The 22,921-nt window shown below is 45.1% G+C and overlaps 1 protein-coding gene across 1 annotated transcript in view; it reads right to left on the reverse strand.

Moving 5' to 3' along the window:
- Window positions 1-1,402: 1,402 nt before the first annotated feature.
- Window positions 1,403-22,921, reverse strand: part of B4GALT1 (beta-1,4-galactosyltransferase 1) — a 48,125-nt gene continuing 26,606 nt past the window's right edge. Inside the window, exons 3-6 of the mRNA XM_011381394.2 lie at window positions 8,876-9,063; window positions 6,331-6,453; window positions 4,550-4,654; window positions 1,403-4,333 (exon numbers count right to left, since the gene is read on the reverse strand). Of these exons, the coding sequence (XP_011379696.1) occupies window positions 4,201-4,333; window positions 4,550-4,654; window positions 6,331-6,453; window positions 8,876-9,063 (549 nt within the window). The 3' untranslated portion in view covers window positions 1,403-4,200. The remainder of the gene's footprint in view (window positions 4,334-4,549; window positions 4,655-6,330; window positions 6,454-8,875; window positions 9,064-22,921) is intronic.

Here is a 22,921-nt window from a genome sequence, read left to right on the forward strand (position 1 = left end):
TAAGAATTCTTCCGGCAGCCACAGGGACGGGTAGAGACAAGGAGGAGGGGAACTCCAAGGGGCTGCCCTTCCTGCTCCTGTTTCCCAACTGGCCCCACCTTTGCAGCACCATCGGCCTGGACAGCAGGGATGACCTCTCCCACACCCTGGTTTCCTCTGGCCCACTTCTTTCAGATGCCAATCAATCTAAGCAGCATATAAGAGACTGCTGACGCCTGACCTCAGGGGCAGTAAGGACAAGTACTTACTATCTCACATCCTTGGATCACAGCTAAGACCCTTTAGAACATCCAATTAAATTTCCTAGGGCTGACAAGAAACCTTACCTTGTATAGTACCAATTAAGTGACACTATAAACGCCTTGCATAAAGTGGCTCTGAGAACAATCTCAGAACTCTCCTGGCGTTTGTTGAAATAGCAGAAATGTGGCCAGAGAACTGTTAGGGAAAATTCTATTTGAAGTGGCAACAGCTACCATGTAGTAAGTAAGCACTGTGTAGTTGTGTAGTGAGCGTGTCAGTCATTGTTTTAGATATATCATCTCTTTAAGCTTCAAAAATTCTGTGTTATTATTCCCATTATACATAGAAGAAAATGAGGCACCAATGGAGAAATAGCTGTGTTAAACTTAAAAATCTTTAACTTCCACGATCTTTTTTTTTTTTAAATAAGGTTTTATTGAGGCAAAATGCTAGCCAAAAGACCGATTTGGGAGTATGAAGACAAAACTACCAATAGTATGGCTAGACAGCCATGTCTGTTGTCTCACAGTTTTGTAAGCATTTTATACATCATGTAAGGGGAAGGGAGGAGAAAGAGGTAGTCTGAAAGAATTTACATGAGCTATAAGCAATGGGGTGGGAGAAGGTGAAGTAGGACTAGCTCTGGAATAGCAAAAGTCCGAATAAAGAAATGTCTGCTCCTAAGAAGTGTGGGTGGCAGTCCGGAAAACTCACGTGTAAACTAGCAGAGGCTCCTGGAATTAGATGGTGCCTGGCTAAAATAATCTGCAAAATAGCCACCTGGAAATTAGTCTGAAATTCCAACGGGTAAAACAGGAATATGAGAAGTCTTTTGTTAGCTGGCCCACAGCCATGAACAGACTAAAAGTTCTGTCTCTTTCACTCTCAGGCTGCTATAATTTAACCTGGGCTATCTCAGAATATTTTTCTTATGAGCTGATTCCAGTGAGGTGTGTGTACTTCAGCTGTGTGATTCCTCGGTGGTGTGTGGATATGCCACCACCTCCGGCCACCCAATGCCTCAGCCATGACACTTCTGAGCCAGGGAGGTACAGGAAGCAGACCTCTGCTTTCCTTAGATTTTCCCATCAGGCAGCCCCAATCACTGCCTTCCAGTTCTAGGAGAGCCCAAACCCCTTAAATCAGAAGAGAAACCATCTGCAGTTACAAAGATAGGGTCATTTATTCACGTTATATTATTAGATTTTAAAGGCAAAAAATACAGTTCTGTTTTGAACACCAAAGTCAGACATTCCCCCACCCCCTTACAATGGTAAATACATACATCTGCACACAAGGGAAATCAAAATACACAGCACAACAGGTCCCCAGGACAGGAAAGCTGCTGTCCTGGCTTTGTGGGGTACCCCATGGCCAGCCCTGGGGTCAGCAGAGACCCCGCCCATGCTGAGAGCCAGCACCAGCATTTCCTTTACCGACTTGTGCCACCTCTGCCCTCTGATCTTTTACAAAGGCCTCTTTACAGGGTCACCAGCAACAGGAAGGACCAAAACAGAGAAAGGCACAGCACATGACAACTCCACGGTAACAACTTCCAGCTGAAGGAAGTGCTCCCTGAACCGTCAGCCCTGAACTCCCCAGGAAGAAAACAAGACCTACAGCATCAAACAAGACCAGGCAAGGGTCCAGCCTAACCTTGGGCCTAGGTGGACCCCATGAGAGCACCAGAAGGTTAGCGAATAAGGAACAGGTGACACAGGATTTCCCTTGGTTCTGAGAATGAACCATATACTTGACTATTCCAATGTAACCTGAAGGAAAATACAACAGGAAAAGAAGAAAAAAAGTCTGAATTTTGTTTCAAGAGTAAAGTAACAAAGAAGTTATCACCCAGGATTTGTATCCTTTCTTTTAAGGCACTTTGGAAAAGTCAGGATCTGGGGTCAGAAAGAGAGGCCTTCATTCTTCGCATTTCCCAAAACTCCCTCTCAGGGCAGTTGTTCTTAGTTTTAGGAACATCACTATTAAGGAGCAGGGAGCTCACAGAAGAAATACTCTTTGCATAGCCCAACTGCTTCTGCAGTGGAAAATAAATTTTAATCAATACAAAGGCTCCTGGGAAAAAAAACCAAGTTAGCATCTGAGATGCTCAAAGCAATAAAGGCACAGGTAAGATTAGGGCCCGACTCAACCTCCACACTGAGGGAGCTGGTTCCCAGGAGGTCAGTGGTGGCGGTCTGAGCTGCCACCAGCTGGAAAGTCAACCCTGGGATTAGACAGCTGAATCTCATGCCCTTAGCCCAGGCTGGACCCAGCAAGAGCACCGAATAGTAGAAACTGCCTCAAGCATCTCATCCCAGGCAAGCTAAGCCTCTCCCAACAGAGGTGGGTTTGTGAAACATAGCCCCGTGGTTCAGCCTCCCTAGAGTAGGAGGCACCTGCTAAAGACTTGAGAAGGCAGGGGAAGCTTTAGGCACCAGAGTGGTCGTGAGGGAGTGTGGGTGGGTTCAGCTGAATTTCGTTCTAGATCTCTAATTAAAAGGCACATTCACGCTGGAAATGAATAGTCTGTTTGACCCTGAGTGCCACAGGCAAGTTTTAGGGAACAGGTAGGAGGCAAAGGAATAAAAAGAGGGAGGGAGGAAGGAAAACCGGTCCTGCAAGGTGAGCCACGCAGTGTGGGGCAGAGCCTACAGAGGGAGGCAGCCCCCAGACTCCACGGGGGTCCATAACTGAGGTTCCCTCCACCTCCCCAGGAAAAGGGCCAGTAAACAACCTGATTGCTGTCATTTACAACCCCTCAGCCTAGGGCCCTGACAGGAGGTGGGGGGAGGGGTGTCAGTCCAAGGAGGTGGAGGTTCCCTCTGCCCTGCCTGCCTGGGGAGGGTGAGGAGGAGGGAAGCCCTAACTGGTGGGCCAAGGCTTCAGTCTCCCTGTAGAGCTCCAGCAGGATAAAGCTGACCAGGAGGCCTTGCTCTCATCGAAGGATCCGAAGGTGATTTTGCTCTTCACAAAACCTGGCCTGCCAGCTAAATCAGGGCCTGTTCATGGCCACTACAGCATACATAATTTTTCCCCCTAAAAAAAAAAATGCTCTGTCACTTCCCCACGTTTAAAACACCACAATAAAAATATATAGGAAATTCAAGTTTACATAGCATGCTCAGAAAAATAAATTGCCAAGACTTAACACTAAACAGCTATGCAAATCTGGATCAACACAAAATCAAGCTAGATGATAAACAAAATCCAATTTGGTCTTTCTTTAAAATACTTCAAATTGCTGTTTTAAAAAAGTTTTACATTCACAAATCAATGTGGAGAAAGGCCACTGAATGTGAGAACACCCAAGGCTTTTGATCTGATGGCTAACGTTGCCTTGGAATTCACCAGTTAACAGGGCAAAAGGTCCAAGGCTCAAGTTTTAAAATTCTTTTGCTAAGAAAAGACACACACAGTGATTGTTGACAGCTGCATACCTCTAAAAGAAGAGAGAGGAGGGAGTAAAATGAGAATAGTTAAGCTGTATGTTTTGTTAAAATATGACGACCAAAAAATATCACATCAATACAATTTCAGCAGCACTCTCCAATTTTTCATAAAATAATATGAATACACATTTTAAAGCAAAAGTCCTACCTATTTCACAACAAAGTAATAGTTTATAGCTGGGAATGAGTCCCACGGGAACCAATTTTGGGGTTGTATACAGCTCTGATTCTTTAGGGTGACACTGTAGATGTGCTGAGAGCCCCCCAAAGGCTGACTGGTTCTACACTTACAAACGCCTCGTAGAGCTAAGAAGTCACATGCTGAGCCAATTTGGGGACAAAATACCCGACTCTGTCCTGGCCATCTGGAAAGGCATGTGAGTGATGAGTGAAGGGGGCCTATCACTCTGATTGGTAAGAATGAGAGAGACCAGCCCAGCACATTGGCAGCGACACAGCTGAGGTCCCTGGCCATTTTTAGGTCTCTTATCAGTGCACCAAAATGCTAGCTCGGTGTCCCGACGTCCACTGTGATTTTGGTATATAATGGGTATCTCTGTACGTCCAACACCTCGTAAGTGAGTGAGTTCAAACCATCAGAGAGCATTGTCTCCTTCGTATGTGCAATTCGGTCAAATCTACAAGAAAAAAAAGGGCAAGTGTGATTGGTGTAAAAACAAAAATCTTAAGAAAAAAAACTATTAAATGTTTGTACTTCATTGTTCCTGTCACCACACCCCATGGACTGAACCGTTCCATACCCTCGAGGCACAGAGCTCTCTCCAGAGCCTTATTCCTGCACCCTGCCCCATCCTAAAGGGAGAAGAAGGAATATAAGTGCACACAGAACATACCTCTGAGGATTGGGTTCATTTTTCTTATCTCTTGAGTGGCGAATCATCCGACACTTTCCAATCACAGCATTTGGGCGAGATATAGACATACCTCTAAAAGCTAATCTGCAAGGAATAAATGGACAAACCATCATCGTAGAGCTGCCATAAGCTTGGGTCTGATCACCCCAGATACAAGACTGTTGCCCCACCCAGCATCCTGCTTACTGTTCTTACTTGGCCCAGACCCCAGCCCAGTATGGCACTGGTTAAAACTCACACCCTTTCCCCATGTTCTTTTACCACTGATTACGTGGTTTGTGTTGGTGACTATTATGTTCAGCTGAATTTGGCTCTAGATGTGTCTGCCTTCGTGGAACTTACAGTATGGATGCTTAGAATACAGGTCAGTCAGTGCCAGGATGGAGGTGAAGAAGGGAAGGTGGGGTTGTGGGGCACAGAGAGAAGCAATTAACGCTACCTGAGCAACACCAGGCAGAACCGAGATATGAAAACAAATGGGTGTCTGCCAGAGCATTTCCGACAGCACAGGCAAAGGCAGGGAGGCAGAACAAGGAGAGTGCCCTCAGGAAGCAACACCAGCTTCCAGGGACTGGTGAAAGAATCTGGAGCAGGAAGTGGCTGGAGATGAGCTAGAAAGAAGGGCAAAGGCTAAATCACAGAGGCCTATACAGAGCTTTAAACATCCCAGCGAACAATGCCAGTGTCTGAAGGGAAAGTAATATGCAGTGTTTCTCAAAGTTTTTGGCCTACGAGACATCTCTCTGATAAGCAGTGTAAGAATGGAGAGCAGGAAATAAGACTACAGGCAGCCAGGACAGGGCAGAAGGTTCTGAGTAGAGTCTGAGGGAAAGAAATGAGGACCAAGACCAAAACCTTGGCAGCAGGAATAGAAAAGTTAGGCAAGAGGCAGGACTGGCTGTTCCTGGACAATTTAAAGGTTTCTGGCCTATATTAAAGACTTGGATCTATACCAACTTCTCACACAAAGTTAACCTTAAATGACTTGGGTGCTGCTCTGACAGGCACCTTCTGTTAACTGATCAAATCAGTGTACTCCAATCAAGAAGGCACTAGGCTGTATTCTGACATCAAACAGTGACAAGTTCGGACTGGCTCATAGGTGGTTGGCAGGATTGAAGCCTCCTTGCCAAAGAGAACTGGGCAGAATGTGGTTTCAAATGCTACTGACAGATGGTTTTTTACCACATGCAATGAGAACCCACACGATAAAGGTTTTACCAGCTTCCAAAGAGCCCCAGGGTGTAGATGGGGTAGGTTGGTCATGAAATGATGGTTGTTAGTGCCTGGTGGATCCACAGAGTTTCATCACACTACTCTGTCCTCTTTTGTGTATGTTAAAATGAAGTCCAAAAAATAAATAAATAAATAGTACAAATAGTCTGTGAATAATTTGGGATCCTGCCCAAAGAAACTTCTTCCACACTAAAACAGGACCACAGTGAGATGCTGATTTTTTGCAAAGGACACGTTTACTCCTTCAGTACAAAATGGCATGTGTTACATGTCAAAGTAAGCCCATCCCTTCACTTGGTTCTCCTTTTACATTTTCCAAGGCTAATGCAAAAATCACAGAAGCTAATTTTCCTAAAGACATCTTCAGCACCTATAGTGTCTATACAGTGCACAACTAAGAATCTGGGCTTAGCAGGCACTGCATCCCTCCTGAGGGCTGATCCTTGCAGAATAACCAAGCACTGAATGAAAAACAGGAAATGAACAGTGACAGGGAAGAAGGAGATCTAAGTTGTGACCATTACCTGTTAAAAATGTCATCATCTTCACCTCCCCAGCCCCAATAATTATTAGGAAATCCATTGATGGTGAGAAACTGTTCTTTACTTAGAGCAGAGACACCTCCAAAATACTGAACATAAGGTAGGCTGAGGAAATAAAAAAACACACACACACATATACACAAGGGACCAGTTATTAGTAAGTTTTGACTTTCTCAAAAAAAAAAAAAAGCTTGATCAAACCAGAAACACTTCTAAAGTTACTTTTATTCTCTGGAACTTTTTAAGCGGGGGTTTATGAGGGTTTTCTTTGTTCTGTTTTTATATCAGACAAAGATTATTTTAGAGAAGATATATCTCAAAAAGTAGAGTCTAAAGTAGAGTCTTCCTCATTCTAAGAATACTGTGTTGCTTCTGTGGTGATCTAGAAAATCGGTCAGTGACAAGAGCATAAAGCTCAGTTTTTCTGCACTGCTCAGGAATCTGTTTCTCAGGTGTCCTGCTCCTGCACAGGAAATCCCTATCCAGGAGGTCCAGGAATCTGAGAGTGTTTTACAGTCTCCCTGTGCTCATCCATCTACTAGTCTAGCTTTCATTCTTCTTAAGGTATATTGGCCTGAACACTGACTCTAACAGTCAAGACAGCATTTCTAAAAATTTCCTAAAAATAAAATTTTCTTAGAAATTTCTACCATATACTGAACTTAGCAAAATGTATAATGGTGAAGCTATTTGGACACACTTTCAAGCAGCAGGGCATCAAGGATCTCTCATCTGTCTAAATCTTTTTATATTTCAATATTTCAATGGTTATGACTCTTGGGCTCCTGAGGGATACAGAGGAAGCAGTGATGAGAAATGTCAAGAATCAGGATGTGCCTGGAGGCCATGCAAAGGCCTTCTGTGGGTGCTTTAAAGGTTATGGTTTTGTGATGGCCCCGTGCACAGTTCCAAAACACACTCGGTCTCTTACTAGAATCCAAAGAGACCAAAATCTATCACACAAATTATGGAAAACTCTAACTCAGACTTAGAGGGACAAGTCAGGCAAACCATACAGAACCTATGAAAAGAAAAAGCGATTCTTATTTTCAAATACATGCAGGAATTCTGACTGCAAGTATCCATAAGTGAAGATCCCTGGGGGCCTGCTTTAGAATCTAAGGTAATCTGTTTGTAATGAGGTGTCATCACCGAGGTGCCAAGTCATCCACCTTTCAGCTTTCCTCACACTCAGCCTGCACTTAAAATGTGACGGTTTGAACCAGAGGTGCCCAGGCCAAGATTTTTTGATAATCAGTGTTTTTATAGAAATGGATTCTTTGCCACTTTGAAGGGAAGTACAGCTCAGTTGATAAGATCTGCTTTTGCTGTTTCTGCTGCTTTCTCTTACCTCCTTCTGCCCCATCTCACAAGCTTAAGTGGTTCTGGAAAAAACAGACATGGTGCTGTGGTAAAGAATTAGGTGCTCACCACCATGCTTCCAGGGAGGAATTAAGAGAGGCCGGGGTACGAGCCCGTGCATCTCAAAGAGAAGATGACACAAACAGGGAGGAGAGGGAGGGAAGATGTGGGGCAGAGAGCTGTTTACAATTTTTTTCCCCCTTGAAGACAGCAAGTTTACGGCCTGAATACTTTTGATCTGGGGGAAGGACTTCATAACATCCCTAACTATATTCATCTCAAAGAGCTCATTCCCTCAGCAAAGGAAGATAGAAAGAATTATGAGAATAAAACTGAGTCTGAAAGAAAGCAACTGTATCCAAACCAAGGGACTGCTTGCTGGTCAGGCCCAGGCCGGCCCACCCTTGTAATCAGCCCGAGGCAGGTGCGTATACAAACTGTAACCTGTAGCACAACTTCCTGCAGCTTCTTACAGCAGGGAGGGAAGGGTCAGGTTATGCAACTGATAGGTGATTTAAAACCAATTTGTCTTAATACAAGTATGGATAAATTATGGAAGAAAATAAACATTTGTTTGTTTCTTTATTAAGATAAAACTATGGACTACAGGGTAATTTTCCACCTATGAAAAAATGCTTTGGATTATACCACTGTCCCTGGGGGCAAGCATCAGCTGACCTTCTCACTAAGGGCATTTGGGTAGAAACATTTGGGCCTCAGGTTTAAGCAGAAGCCTGTGTGTTGCTGAGAAACAGAATCATGTTTCTGTTTAAAAATCATGTTCTGCTTAAAGTACCAAGGAACATTTACTGAGGTATGCAAGCCCTAGAATTTACTAGAGGAGAATGATTCTAATTTGCTTCCCAAACTGGGTGGGGAAGGAGAGAGAAGAAAACAAAGAAACAGGATTTGTCTGGAGCCTAGACGAGCCATCTCAAACATTAAAAACTATTCTTGTCTGGAGGTACAGGGATTATAGGCATTTCTGCACTCCACTTACCTTCTCAAACAATAACTAATTTTGGACTTAAAAAGCACTCATTTCTCAGAGTAGGCATTCTTTTCCAGAGCCTAAAGAGACACTCCTGGGCTGGAGGAACTGCATTTCCTGTTGTCATATCACAGAGAAATGTGTTTTCTGTGGACTTCGGTGAACAGCTCTTACCTAAATCCAAACTTATCCATTGCTACAGAAATGTGCCGTGGCTGTGAAAAACACCTGTAGGCATTACGATCATCCATTGGAATGAGATCCACATCACTAAATACGAAGCAGCTGTAGTTGTAGTCTTTCAAGGCCTCTCGAAAGCCAATGTTGAGGAGCTTAGCACGATTGAACATGGACTCTCCAGCCTAGTACAGAAACAAAAGAAGTGATATCAGATGCCAGAAGGCCTTTCGGCAGAACACAGGGACTGGTAACTTGTCCACTACACATGGTCATTACTCCACTTTTGGGCCTCATTTTTCTGCCCTCATTTACAAATTAATATCAAGTGGTATAGCCTGAGTCAGCAATCCCACTTCTCGGAATTATCCTGTAGGACTTGTAAATGTGAGAATGATATATGAATGATGTAGTTCCCCCAAGGAGTGTTCGTCATAGCAAAAGATTGCAAACAATGACATAAGCACCACTAGGGAACTAGTTAAATAAATCATGGTACAGCCATATAACGGAATGGAGCTATTTTAAAATCTATGGAAGTGCTAAAAGGAAATAGTATTGATGGGTGAAAAGGCATTTAAATATACGTGTCATTTATTTACATACTATTTATAGACTAATTACAGAAAAGATACCCAGGAAACTAGCGCCTATGGGACTTTTCACTTCTACCCTCTTTATTTATATGGTCCACTAAGGTTGATAACCACATCGTGTGCCTATCAGGTGTCTGTCACTAAACTAGGCACCAGAGAAACAGGGCAAATCCAATTCAATCTCTGCCCTTCCAGTGTTCATAGCATATGGTGGGAAGCAGTGTGGTACATGCCACGATATAAATAGGGTGTCTGAGAGGGTGTATGTGAGAGAGGATAACACCTGCTTCAGGATGCCGACCACTGAGCCCCAAAGCACCAAGTCTGTTCATGGAAAGGTACTCCATGTTTTATTTACTTATATATTTTCAGTCTCCCCCCACTAGAATGTATGCTCAACGAAGGCTGGAATTTTTTACTATTTATTCACCCAGTGCCTTGAACACGGCCCGGCATACAATAAGAGCTCAATAAATAACGGACGGACGGACGGACGGACGGATGGGTGGATGGATGGATGGATGGATAAATTGATGGATGGGTTTCAACATGCAATGGCAGAGAGCAATCCTTTCTGAGAAGCTCTAACCAAAGGTCTCCTTCAGGGTCACCAGTGTGAGTCTCTGTTCTTAACCAACCCCCATGGCCCTATGTTACTAAGGGCAGTTACACCATTGACACCGCCATCCTTACACTTAGCAATTCATAAGCCCTTCCACACATGTGCTCTCATCCCGACCAGAATCCTCCCAACAACGCCATGAAGAAACTAAGGCCACATAAGTGACACAGTTGGGACTGGAGCCCAGCACTCTGGAATTCTCATTTTATGGTCTTTCCTAATCTCTCTTGGAATCAAGAAGATCAGGGCCCTCTACTTTGGAGAAAAAAAAAGTGTCTTGCAAGGAAGGGCCTGAAGTGGTTACAAAGCTTCAGAAGTGGGATGCCCAAAGCGCTCTCTCCAGGCTCTCGAGAGAAGACTTGTAAACTGGTGCTCCACAAGGCTGCCTCTATGAGCACAAAGCAGGCGAACAGCGCCACAAAACCCAGCTTCAGGTGGGTGACTCAGGAAAACGAACCACTCAAAGAAAACAAGTTCCAGGAAGTCATACAAAGCAGCCAAGAGACCACTAAGTGAATTAAGGAAGCATCTTACACAAGAGCTCCTTTCTCCAGCCCATGAGAAAGCTTTCTAACCATACATGGTGAAAGAGAAAACTGTGCCCAACATCACACGCTGTATTCTTTGGCTGTCTCACCAGTTAAGACTTTCAGAATTCTGCCTTTGGCTAATTCTCTAAAGTCATGAAGCAAAAAAAAGTTCAAAGTTTAGAAACAGCATATGAAAACCATGAAGTTGTTGTAATTATTATTATTGCAACAATACCTTGCTAATATTCATTGGGAAGATATGATAGATAGGCACGGGGTGTTTTACATGCATGGCATTGTCATTTAATCATCTTAACAATCTTGTAACAACCTTCACCCCAAACCAGACTTACTTTCCTCCCCAAGCTTTCTACCTTTCAGTGATGGGCAGAGAGGCCTGTGCCTGGTACTTTCCTAGTTCCTTCAGCCCCATGAAGACTCTAGAAGAGTTAGCTTTCTCTGAACATTTTCAAACACAATTCAGACCCACTGAACACTTTTTCAAGTGAAAGGGCAGTGTCTCAACAAAGCCCTTCCACACCTGTGCAGCAGACCTCCAAGTGCAGCTGCCCAGTGTTCCCTTCTCTTGGTCCTCTCTCTAATGGCAGAGGCAAGGGGCTCTTAACCACAGGACCTGGCCGCCTGGCCACAACTGTTTGATCTAAGCAGACGCCTGACTGAGACTAAACTAAGCATTTTTCCTCTCCCAGGAACTGGAAATGTGGAGCCATAAATGGGCACCTCTGGAGCCAAGCCCCCAGAACGATGGCAGTCTGGAGGAGAAACCCAAGGAAGAGACTTGGTTCTGCCCCTTTCCCCACGTGGGATGCAATAGTTCCTTGGACTGAGTAAGGCATTCCAGTGTCTGGCCCACACTTAGAACCAGTTAGGCAGTTTTCTAAAATGACCTGAACTATACATCACCCCTTCCACCCTACCTCCCAGCCTGGCCTCAACCTGTGTGATCCTGGGAGAAGGGAATGGCAGAGTATATTTTTGCAGGTGTTAGCCCCTAGGAACACCAGATCAGCGGGATGATAGATGAGAGAAGTATGCGTCTTCCTCTTTCTCCCTTGGGATTACGGAAATGTCAGTTCTAGGCTTCTTTGGGTGGACTGCTATAATACCGTGGGTAACATTCTTAATAAAAAAGACAGGCCCTGGCAAGTCCACAACTCCCAGCACTAACAGCAGGTGCCCATGCCTCTCAGGGGACCAGGAAGATATCCAGCCCCCATTCCTGCCCCTCCTCACTGGGCACATTCATCCAGTGCACCTGCCACTTCATTCATTCAAATCACCATTTATCAAGCACCTACTATTTGGCCAAGCCAAAATGTTATGACAGACACATGCATTTTTATCCCAGGAATGCCAGCTTCTTCATTTATTAGCTATGTGACTTTGAGCAAATCACACCTCTAGGCCTCAGTTTCCTCACTGGTCATAGGCATGACAACAGGTGGGTTGTAGTAAATGAGGCACTGCATGAAAAGGCCCTAGCACACTGCCCAGCAACAAATGTTGGCAACCATTACGAAAGAAAGGGTTCCCATCCATCTTGAACAGTCAGACCTTTCAAAATGTCTCCCGGAGATCCAACCTGGAGACTCCTCCTTTTCTCCTATTTGTGTGCATGCTTCCCAATCAACATCAAGATTCCTTCCAAATTCTGCTTCTCTGATAGGGGGAGGATTTTTGTAAGGATTAAGGCTCAAGAGAGTTAGCCTGTGGCTCATATGATGAGAATCTCTATAGCAGCCATGGAAAGAGATCTTTAGAGATGCGTGAAATGCTTAGGAAGTCACACATGGTGAAGGGGAACTGGCGCACTGGGAGCAGATGTCCCTCTGAAAGACCGATCGTTTTAAAGTGCAGGCTTCATTTTCTATTGGTAGACAAGTTATACTTATCCCTTCCTTCTCGGGCAACTGGCTCCTCCTAGCAGAGAGAGAGGACAAAAGGAAAGATGAAAGGCCAAAAACCATATGGCATTCCCACAGCTGGACAGGGCAGCTGTCCCACTGACCAGAGCTCACAGAGAAGCATTTTATGACTGGGCATAAAATCCTGACAGTAGGTATATGAGTCGGTCAAACAGAACCAACGATGGCCAGTAAAGAAAGGACAGGAGCTTGGGCTTGATCAGGCACGCTGGCCTGGGGTAGAGTGAGGACACTTGAAGTGGGAGGCCTGGTATGGGACTGAAGGCCAAGCTCTCTGGAGGGGAGAAAAGAAGAAGCTATCTTCAGACACATCATGCAGCAAATCCTTCTGGCAGATCTGGGTGGCAGGGAGGAATGTCTTAAGAAGTACCAGGTGGCTCTCCAGGGCTATTAAAATCCTTTTTTAGAGCCCTCGTTTACACTAAAGATAGCAGAGAGCAAACAGTATGTCCACTGAAAATGGAATCCTCCTACACTGCTGGTGGGAATGTGATATGGTGCAGCCATCTTGGAAAGCAGTCTGGCAGTTCCTCAGATAAAGAATTACCACATGATTCGGCAATTCCACTCCCAGGATATATCCAAGGGGAATAAAAACACGTCGTCTACACAAAAACTTTTACACAGTGTTCATCGCAGCATCATTTACAATAGCTAAAAAGTAGAAATGGCACACATATCCATCAACAGATGAATTAACAAAATATGGTATATCCATACAACGGAATGTTATTCAGCAATAAAAAGGAATGAAATACAGACACATGCTACAACACGAATTAACCTTGAAAACATTATGCTAGGTGAAAGAAGTCAGTCACGAAGGATCGTATATTTGTTATGATTCCATTTATATGAAATGTCCAGAATAGGCAAATCTATAGACAGAAAGATTAGTGGTTGCCTAGGGCTGGGAGGAATAGAGAGATTGGTAGCTAAGAGACATGGGGCTTCTTTTTGGCGTAATGACAATGTTCTAAACTGATCTTGTGGTGACGGATACACAATTCTGAATACACTAAAAGCCACCGAGTTATATATTTTAAATAAGGAATTGTATGATATGTGATTATATCTGTTACCAAAAAAAAAAAAAAGAAAAGAAAGAAAGAGCAAGCCAACCCCAGAGACAGAAGAGGACCAGAAGGTCCTGTTTCTCCTCTCATATACTAGTCATTGAGTGTCTATGCTTAGCAGTAGGGATACATAAAAGGAAAAAACACAGGTTCACTTTTGGGGTGTTTCAAGTTAAATAGGCGATTGTAATGGGCAGTGAGTACTTTATGGTAGACAGCTACCAGGGGAGGGAAGAGGAGGGCGGTGAGGTTGTCCCGGGAGCTACAGAGCCCAGCACAGATGGAGACCTGGATATGGAGACACTAACCTAGCCCCGGGGGATCGGAAGCTGTGAAGAAGTCAACCAAGTTTAGTGAGGAGGCCTGAGAAGAGTATTCCTAGGAGAGCAGCATTTGTAAAGGCTGTGAGGAAGAGAACTTTAAAGGAGCTATAAGAAATACAAAATAGGGAACGCAGAATAAGATATGAAGGTGGAGGTGGATCAAATCATGGGACAGAGAGGGAGGCTGGGTATTCTGCTAAAATACTCAAGCTTTATCTTCGATTTAGGCCACATGGAGCCTTTGAAGGTTTTAAACAAGGATTATGTTTTGCATGTCAAGACGGGATTTGTGCCCCACGCCCCAACTGAAGGTGGGGAGACAGGTTTGGAAGCTGCTGTATGATTCATTTGAGACATAAAGACTAGGCAGTAATGGTGGGCAAGTGGAGAATGCCTTCCCCAAGGGCTCCACTTTCCCATTTCATGCCCCTTGACCCCCAACCACCCCCCTCCACCCCGCTCCCTAGGCATGTGCACTGTACTCGAAAGCAACCTTTGTGGGGCTTTCAGGACAGGTACCAGAGTGTGGTCCAATCCTCACTGTGGTTCATGCAAATTCTGACTGTGGTTAAGCCAAGCATGGCCTTACCCTGATTTCAACAGGTGACAGACAACCAACTACAAAAAGCCATGGTTTTTGCTGGCCCAAGTTCTAATAGTCTCTAGGAGATCTGTCAAACCACCCTGTCTTCCTTGGATGTCAGGCCCATGTGTGCTCACCAGCAGACGTGTCCCAGCCCATGATAGCTCGGGGACTGACCATACTTGGCTGCCCCTCTACCAAAAGACACAGCAGCAGTGAGGTTGGAAACATTAACCCCAAGTCAAGACTCTTGAAGAATAGAATTTCTACATGATGAGAGAGACAATACACACGCCCTTGCCCATCACAATGCCACTCCTCTTTTCCCGTAGTTACCCACAGGCTCTCAACCTCAATGATCCAGAAACAGGTCTGTAGTCAGTGAAAATGTTTGCTGAATCACCCTCTGCTTTTCTGTGCCCAAACACCAAGAGGAAAGGTCTAGGTGAAATGGGTGGCAGGAAAAGAGAGGAAGCTCTGGCCAGGCAGTCCAGCGGGAGGACTGACCTGCAGGCTTACGTGTGGGCCTTGGGATAGTGGACAGGCTGGCTGGGAGGTGATCCCCAGAGATTATGGGGAAGGGCCTGAGATTACACAAATGCTGAGTTTGTGGAGAGCTAATATCCATTTACCCATGATTTCACAGCAATGGAGCTCTTGATTTTAACAATAATAATATGGTAGCCCAGAGCCTGGACAGGCCTGCAGCGAAACCTGGATCTGAGATGTAAACTTTTCACTAAGTAAGTGAAGGAAACGAGCCCTTCAGGGCCAGGGAGCTGATGGGGTGGTTCTCTATTTGACAAAATAATTACTCTCAGGAGTGAATATATCCTTGGCCTGCCAGACTAAAACACAGTTCAGATGCCATAAGTTGCCTTTGGAGAGAACTGAGCTAACAGGAAAGTCCAGCAGGGATTCTGAGTGAGGTGAACAAAGAGAAAAGAATTTTTAAACCCCAGCTCCACAGGAGCCATAGCAGGATGTGTGCCTCTCTCCCTGGGCCTGAGGCACTGACTTTCCGCAGTTTTAAAGTAAAACACTTTAAAAAATAAAGGCTTCACTTTCAGAAAACAATTTGGCCATTTATCTTAAGAACTATAAAAATGTTTAAATCATATCTGAACCCATAATCCTGAAAATCTAGCCTGGGGAAACCTAAATGTGAAAGATGCAAACACAGAATAAGCTTCAGACTCAAAGATATTTATTGCAGCGGTATTTACACTAGGAGAGAGTGGAAATGATCTAAATGCCTGGTAATATAGAGGAATGGCTAAGTTAATTATGGCAGAACTGCATGCTCAACTACTATGAGGGCATGGAAAGTAATGATTATGAAGACTATGAAATAACATGGAAAGATGTCAATGATACAGAATTTAAGAAAAAAGCAGGATACAAAAGTCTACATACATATAGAATGAGCTCACCTGTAGCTTAATTTTAAGGCAAAGTCTCTTAGGCCTGTACAATGGGCTGGCATTTCTGAGAGAGCCCACAGAGCCCACGACCTTTCCTGGCAGACCACGGGGCCCAAAGGATGGCACACTGGCAGGATTATTACACAGCTTCCCCCAGGGCCTGGGCTCTGGGTTTGATTTGGAGGCGTGTGGACATTACCAGGGTGGCAGCAGTGGTGGTGGCGGCGGCAGCGGTCACAGCAGCAGTTAGGTCGGCACTCCTGTCTCTCTCTCTCTCTCTCTCTCTCTTTCTCTCTCTCTGTCTCTAGGAGGTGGAGGGTACAGAAGAGGAGGTAGGTGGAGAGTAAGAAGCAGACCACAGAGAGAAGCTCCTCCTTCAGCTGGCTTTGCTACAAACAGAATTAACAAGTAAAGGCAAAAGGCCCCCACTAGAAGAAAAAAAAGAAAAAAAAAGGAAAAAAGAAGGATGGATACAAAAAGGAGAGGTAAGGAAGAGAGGCAAATGTCAAGGTTGCAAAGGAAAAAGGGCCCATTCCAACCACCGTTGTTCCAGGGCAAAGGCAAATTTCTAATAAGCAGTTGTTCCCTGTCCTGAAGTCAAGAGTGAGCAGAGAAAATGGCATTTCCCAGAATAACATCCAGGGAGGCAAGTCACCAGCCCTGAGAGTACCTGTAAGTGCTTTGACACATTCCTCAGGAGAATGGAAGGAGCCATGGACAGAGAGGAAAACAAACAGCAAAGGAGACCCCATCACTGGGGCAGTGCACAAACAGTGGTAGGACACAGACACTCCCAGCCCTCCCGCAACCCTCTAGAGCCCTAGGCTCCACAAGTCTGAGTGCTCGAAGGAAGGGATGCCGCAGGATAGGATTAGCCCTGCCCCTCCTGAGCCCTGTTCCTGCACACATCAATCTGGACACTGACAGCTCAGGGAGGAAATGGAAGGCAGGGGTGGAGGATGGTAAACAGAGATGAATGATCAAGACAGAAACCAAACCAGTGGGGGCCACAGGGTCAGGCAGCTGTCCTCAGTAATGGCGCAGGCTCATGAGTTTGCTTCACCCCAATTCATCTGGGCCTCATTTAGGAACCAGTTGCCTGGCCCAGGGACAGAGACAAACTGCTGAGGTATGGTGACAGATGCTCTCACTCACTGAAGGTACAAAGGGCTCTCTCCAAACCTGCCGTCACTTTGTCCCAAACAAGCAGCCTGGAACCATCCCACAACAGTGCACAGATAAAAAGGAAGAGGGAAAAAATTCCAAAGCCAGACAAGCCAGGTCCCCACTCTACTTCCAGGCAACCCAGCCCTTCAGGCCAGGGTTTAGCTGTTAGCATAATTGGACAAGCCTCCTGGAGGGTTCTGAGGGTGTCACTCCAAAGCTACCCTCCATTCCCCATGACCCAGTGGGACTTGCAGCATTGCCAACTAGATGTGGAGCTGTTCCTCAGTGAGGGAAATCGAATAATCTAGCAAGGTGAGGCATTCCTTAGGCTTCAGATGATCTTTGTCCAATGCCAGCTCCACCATCCAGCCACCAGGGGACCCAAGCAACCTACTTACCTTTGTGAGCCTTCCCTCAGCAGGAACAACGAGAATAACCATGTGCCTCACTGGAGGGTGGTTAGGGTCAAAATTCAAAATGAGACTACAAAAGATATTCAGTCCAAAGGATAAAAACCACAAAGAAGTTTTATGGTTTATCAACAACCACAGGGTTAAAGTTGGCTCTCTTCACTTTTCCTGAAAAGAAAGGCCGCCCTAAGGGCTGTGTCCCAGGCAGCCTGCTCTGGTCAGTAAGAAGTAGGAAACTTGAGGGAAAGCCCCAGGAAGGGGCCATGCACGTTCCCAAGGGTCATGACCTGGCCTGAGAAAGGAAGCTTCATTTCCAAGAGGTGCAGTCCTTGCTAGAGAATGGGGAGCAAAGGGTCCTGAGAGTGGGTGTAAGTACATAGGCAGAAGTCACAGGGAACAGCTTCGTGCTCCAAAGCCTGGATGAGCACCGGACTGACTGTGCATGGAGCCGTGTGGTCAGGGAGACCTAGGGGACTGGGAGTCCAGGGGCCACCAGCTGGGGTGAGCACACACACAGGCAATCACCCATCATCCCTCACTAGGAAGCACTAAGTGTCCTGGGAGCATCAGAGAGGGAAAAGTCAGCTCCACCCAAGGCTTCACAGAGCTAATAACGTTGGGGGGCTTTAAATGGTTGCCAGAAGGAGAGCAAGCAGGGGAGAGAAGGCAGGCAAGCAGGGCAGAAGGTTCGGCATAAGCAAAGGCTCCAGGCTAGAGCGTGGAATGTATCTGGGTAAAGATGGAGATGCCAGTATGGCTGTAACACAAAGGGTGTGAAGGAGTGCTGAGAAGGAAGGCAGGTCAAGGCTGGACTGCAGAGGGTCCTGGATGCTGAGCTCAGGACTTCAGATGCTTTCAACTCTTGCTCGTGGGCAGTGGCAACATAACGAAGGGTTTAATGAGAGGGCGTGACATGGTCAGAACTAGAAAGATCTCAGGAAGCTGAGTGAGATCAAAGGTACCAGAGGATATACAAATGGAATTGGAAAGACCGCTCCTGGGCGCTGGCTCCAGGGCAAAGGCCACCATGGTGATTACAAACCCATCAAGCTAGCTGGGCCTGCATTCCTCATTTGTGTGGTAACTTTTACGATGGTTTATCTCACAAACGTTCTATATTTATTATTTAAGGGTAATGCTGCCACGTGCAACCTGTCTTCCCTTTACATTCCATGGTTTGTTTCCTTTCCTGATTAAAGTATGAGAAGTGCAGTATGCACTGTCCCCCATCAGCTATACTTTGATGTCCGCCTCCGCGCAAAGGTACCAGTGCTGGACCTTGGGTAGGACATCTATGCCTCGAAGCAGCACCCTTGGCTCTAAGAGGCTGGACATGCCAGAATCCTAATGGGATTTTCAAACACTGGTAGGCTAGGCAGGAGATCTGAGGACAAATAGCAATGCGTATTCTCCATCTCAACTGGTAAAACCTCCCCTCCCACCTCATTTATTGTGAGATGTAAGTTGTTATGGTGATCGAAGGGGTCTAAACAAAAATGGGGTGGTCAACAGCTTAATATGGACAGAGTAGGAGCCACAAAAGCCCATGAAAGATCACCCCTATGTGTGGAGCTAGAGACCCAACCCTACTCTGAAGAAGCGGATAGGCTTGACATGGTCCCTACATCCCCCGAGATTCTGTCACCTAATGGTTCTGTTTTATGGAATTATCCACTATTCTCTGACCCTATGGAGGCCACCAAATGAGAGGGAGAATCGACACTGGTACCGAGTGACTGAGTACCACAAGTAAAGCAAGATGCAGGGAGAGCAGTAAAGAGTTTATCACCACAGTACTGGGCAGAGGAAATGGGCAGGAAGAATGGGGGGGCAGAGGGCAAACAGAAGAAACTCAAATCACAGCAGTATCAGTTACTGTTCACTGAGGGTTCACCAGATGCCAGGTGCTTCTCAACCCCGTGCAGGAGGTACTTAAACCTTTGTCCTCCTACCAATGAGGAAACTGAGGAACTCAACTGAACTCAAATTGAAGAACTCAAACCTAAGGTCACTAGCTGGAAAGTGGCAGAGCCAGAACCTAAGCAGTCTGAGCTGGAGCTCACTCTAAACTCTGGATACCCGGCTTTGAGAAACACATTTGGGAAGGGATGAAATGGCCTTGAGGAGAAAGTTACTTCTCCTGCAGTGAGAGGGCACTAGGGGTCAGGGAGAGAGGTTTGAGCTGCAGCCCTGCTGTTACTTAAGCGACTTTCTACTTCCCCTCTCCAAGCCTGTTTCTTCACCTGTGAAATAGAGCAGACATTTTCATACCATCTGGCCTCCAGAGCCCAGGAAAATCCCAGCAAAGACTGAAGGGGAAGTTAGGGGGTGGGGATGGGGACGGGGACATGGCCCTACTTCAAGGAGATTAACTCCACTGTGTCCTGTTGGAGATGGAGGGTTGTGTAGTTTTAATGGGGGGCAGAAGGAGGTTCTGTTCTTAAAAACCTGAGAACCCCTTGGACTAGATGTCTCAGAGGCCCCTCCTATTTTAAGCATTCTTTCTCCCTAATCTTAAATGGGGTAGGGAGGTGAACGATGAGTCAAAATAACAAGCGGGGTGTCTGACAGAGACACTAAGAGGCTCTAATGACGCCTACTTGCTCAACAAACAATATAAAAAGGTCAAGGCCAGATGCTACAAACTTCCCTTCAGCTCCCTTTCTTCCTCTAAAATAACTATCATGTAAAGAACACTGGAGGTTTCTAAGTTGTAAATGGAGGAGTGATGCAAATGTTTCTCCTCTGGCCTCTTTTACAGGCTTACGTCTCCTATCATTACTTTATTATGTGTTCCTTACAACTATGGTATAATATTCTTTACTTGAAAGGCAGGGCAGAATTCAAGTTTCTTCTTACACTTGGTTATCTGGAAGTCAGTCTATATTTTCCCAAAGAAATAAGCAGAGTGAAATTGGAGCAGAAGAAATAAAATTAGCCGGAGGAGAAAGAAATAGAGGAAAGATTCTCCTAAGATGGGAAGCTAGCTCTTAAGCTAACCCTTGGAAGAGAAGGAAAAGATGAAGAGGCAAAAAGACATGGATGGAGGAAGATGCAGATGATACTGACAAGGGGCGAGGGAAAAAAGACAAATATGTTTGAAAAACTAAAAATAAAATATTTCCAATGCTAAGTGACAAGTGGGAAAGAAAGGAAAGGGAGGAAGAATGGAAGGTTCTCAGTATCCTAGAGAAAGTTAGGAGGCTGCCTGCTGTCTCTAAAGTGTGATCCACAGAACACTCATTACTCGAGATGGTTCTTGGAAAACAGTGCTCCAGTCAGACAAGTTCAGGAAGCACCACGTGCTGAGTACTTATGAGGCTGTAATGGACACTAGTACACTGAGGGCTCTAAAGGAATGAGAACTGCTTCCCATTGTTCAACCCAGCGTTCCTCAAATGCACTTGGCCTCAGATCTCCATTCTGGAAAGTACACTTTGAGAGAATTCCCAACTTAGGCAGTGTCTAGTGTTAGCCAGGTCAGTGGTGCTACTGGTCTATACTGGCTTGCTTAGCTTTTCCACTGGCTTGGACTGGGGCAGCCAGGAGTATATAGCAGATATAAGACATTCAGAAGTCTGTTGTTTGAAAACTGAGGATTATCTATGTAAATTATGTCATAAGAATTTAAGATGGTGGCTATATTTCACTGGTCCAATATTTGTTTTGACTTTTTCTGCATCATCACTTAACTCTCTTACCCTCTTTACTCAAGTATATATTTTAATGTAACTTAGATACCATCCAGACCACAGATGTCTGTCTTCTGGTCAGGAAGATTTGTGGGAGGCCATTAGATGCCTTGATGAATGAGATCTGACAATACTGTGTCTATAGTGTATCACTCATCTACTGGTACAATAACCATCGAAGAAAAAAAGGAGATGCAGCTGGCAAGGCTTATTCTTAGTAATCCTTGCTGGCTCCTGGTGAGGGTGGCTTCTTCTTCCATTGGTTTAGTATGGGCTTCTGAATTTTGCCATAATCAACATGTGCTCACCAGCATCAGATAAGTGATCTTTGATGACACGTCTTTATACCTAAACAAATACTTATTGGCCTGCATATTTACCTCTCTTACATTTTCTTCTAAGACTGTCTTCTAAGACTGTCTAGCTGTCTTGCTCACAGATTTTTCTTAGGACCCTGATCTGTGCCTCACTTGGCCAAGAGATTCAAACAGCCCCAATGGGTTTGCCCGCCACCTGCTCTCCCATTCTAGAGCTGTCTCCTTGCAGCAGGATTGTTCTGCTCCTTTCTGCCTGGCAGACTCAGCTCACACACCTGGCCTTGCCTTATAACCTCTGCTACTTTCCCACCCAATGTTAATCTCAATATCCAGGAGCATGCAAGCTTCCTTTCTGCCTTTAAGTCCCTATTCACTGGCCCCAGCTGAGAAGCCCATATCTCCTGCCAGCCTTTAGAACTATTTTATATCCTGGTTCTTCCAGGCCATTGCTCTCTCCTTCCTGAGCTTCCAGAGCATTTGGCAGCCACAATCAAATCATCTACTATTTGGAGTTGTTAACAAATTTGTTCCCTGGAACGGTCCCACTTGCCATAAGTTGGGATGGAAACTTCGGGGCAGGTAGAACTCGGACTTTACACTTCTTTAGCATCTTTCTACAGCAACTGGTGCGATACTATGCATGGCAGTCCTCAGAAATGTTTGATGGACACACTGCTATTTCTAGCTCCCCTTCTGATTCAAAGGAAGGCACACAAAGTCCCTGAACTTTGATGGAAGCTGTCAACTACCAACAATTTTACTACTTCAAGCAGATCCAGAGTTTATCTTGAAATAAAATGGACATTGGGCCTTTTAGAAATGAGCATATTCTGCCTCTTCCAAGGAATTTCAGTGAAATTTGGTATATAGAGAAGTTAGATGTTATTATACCTAAGAGATTATAGTCTAAAGATACGAATTTTAGTATTCAGAATAAACTTTAAATATCAAACTTATACTCTTGGAAAAAGAATAATGCTCCTCAGACTAGAAATAAGCAAAGTTATCTCAACAATTCTGCCTCTTAGATCAATCTGATTCTCCAGGTCATGGTGCTGGAGGCTGATATGTCTTCAACATTAATTTCCTGCAGGGTAAAGCCCAGCACATGCGTATCAGACACGCAGTAAGAAGGTTTCTTTTCTCAGACTCAGTCCAGTCCACATGATGCTCACTCACCCATAAATCAGACTTCCCCAGATATTTTGCTGGGGCCTGGCATTCAGGCCTGGACTAAGGGCATTGCCTCCTGTGGGTACCCCAGAAAATGCAGTCAGACTGGATAACACTGAAGTTGCCTAAAAGTCTGACATCTAAATGGGAGTTATTTTTTAAAAGGGAAAATACATAGCTACTC

This window comes from Pteropus vampyrus, unplaced genomic scaffold, assembly GCF_000151845.1.
Source record: "Pteropus vampyrus isolate Shadow unplaced genomic scaffold, Pvam_2.0 Scaffold436, whole genome shotgun sequence".
NCBI classification, from domain to species: domain Eukaryota; kingdom Metazoa; phylum Chordata; class Mammalia; order Chiroptera; family Pteropodidae; genus Pteropus; species Pteropus vampyrus.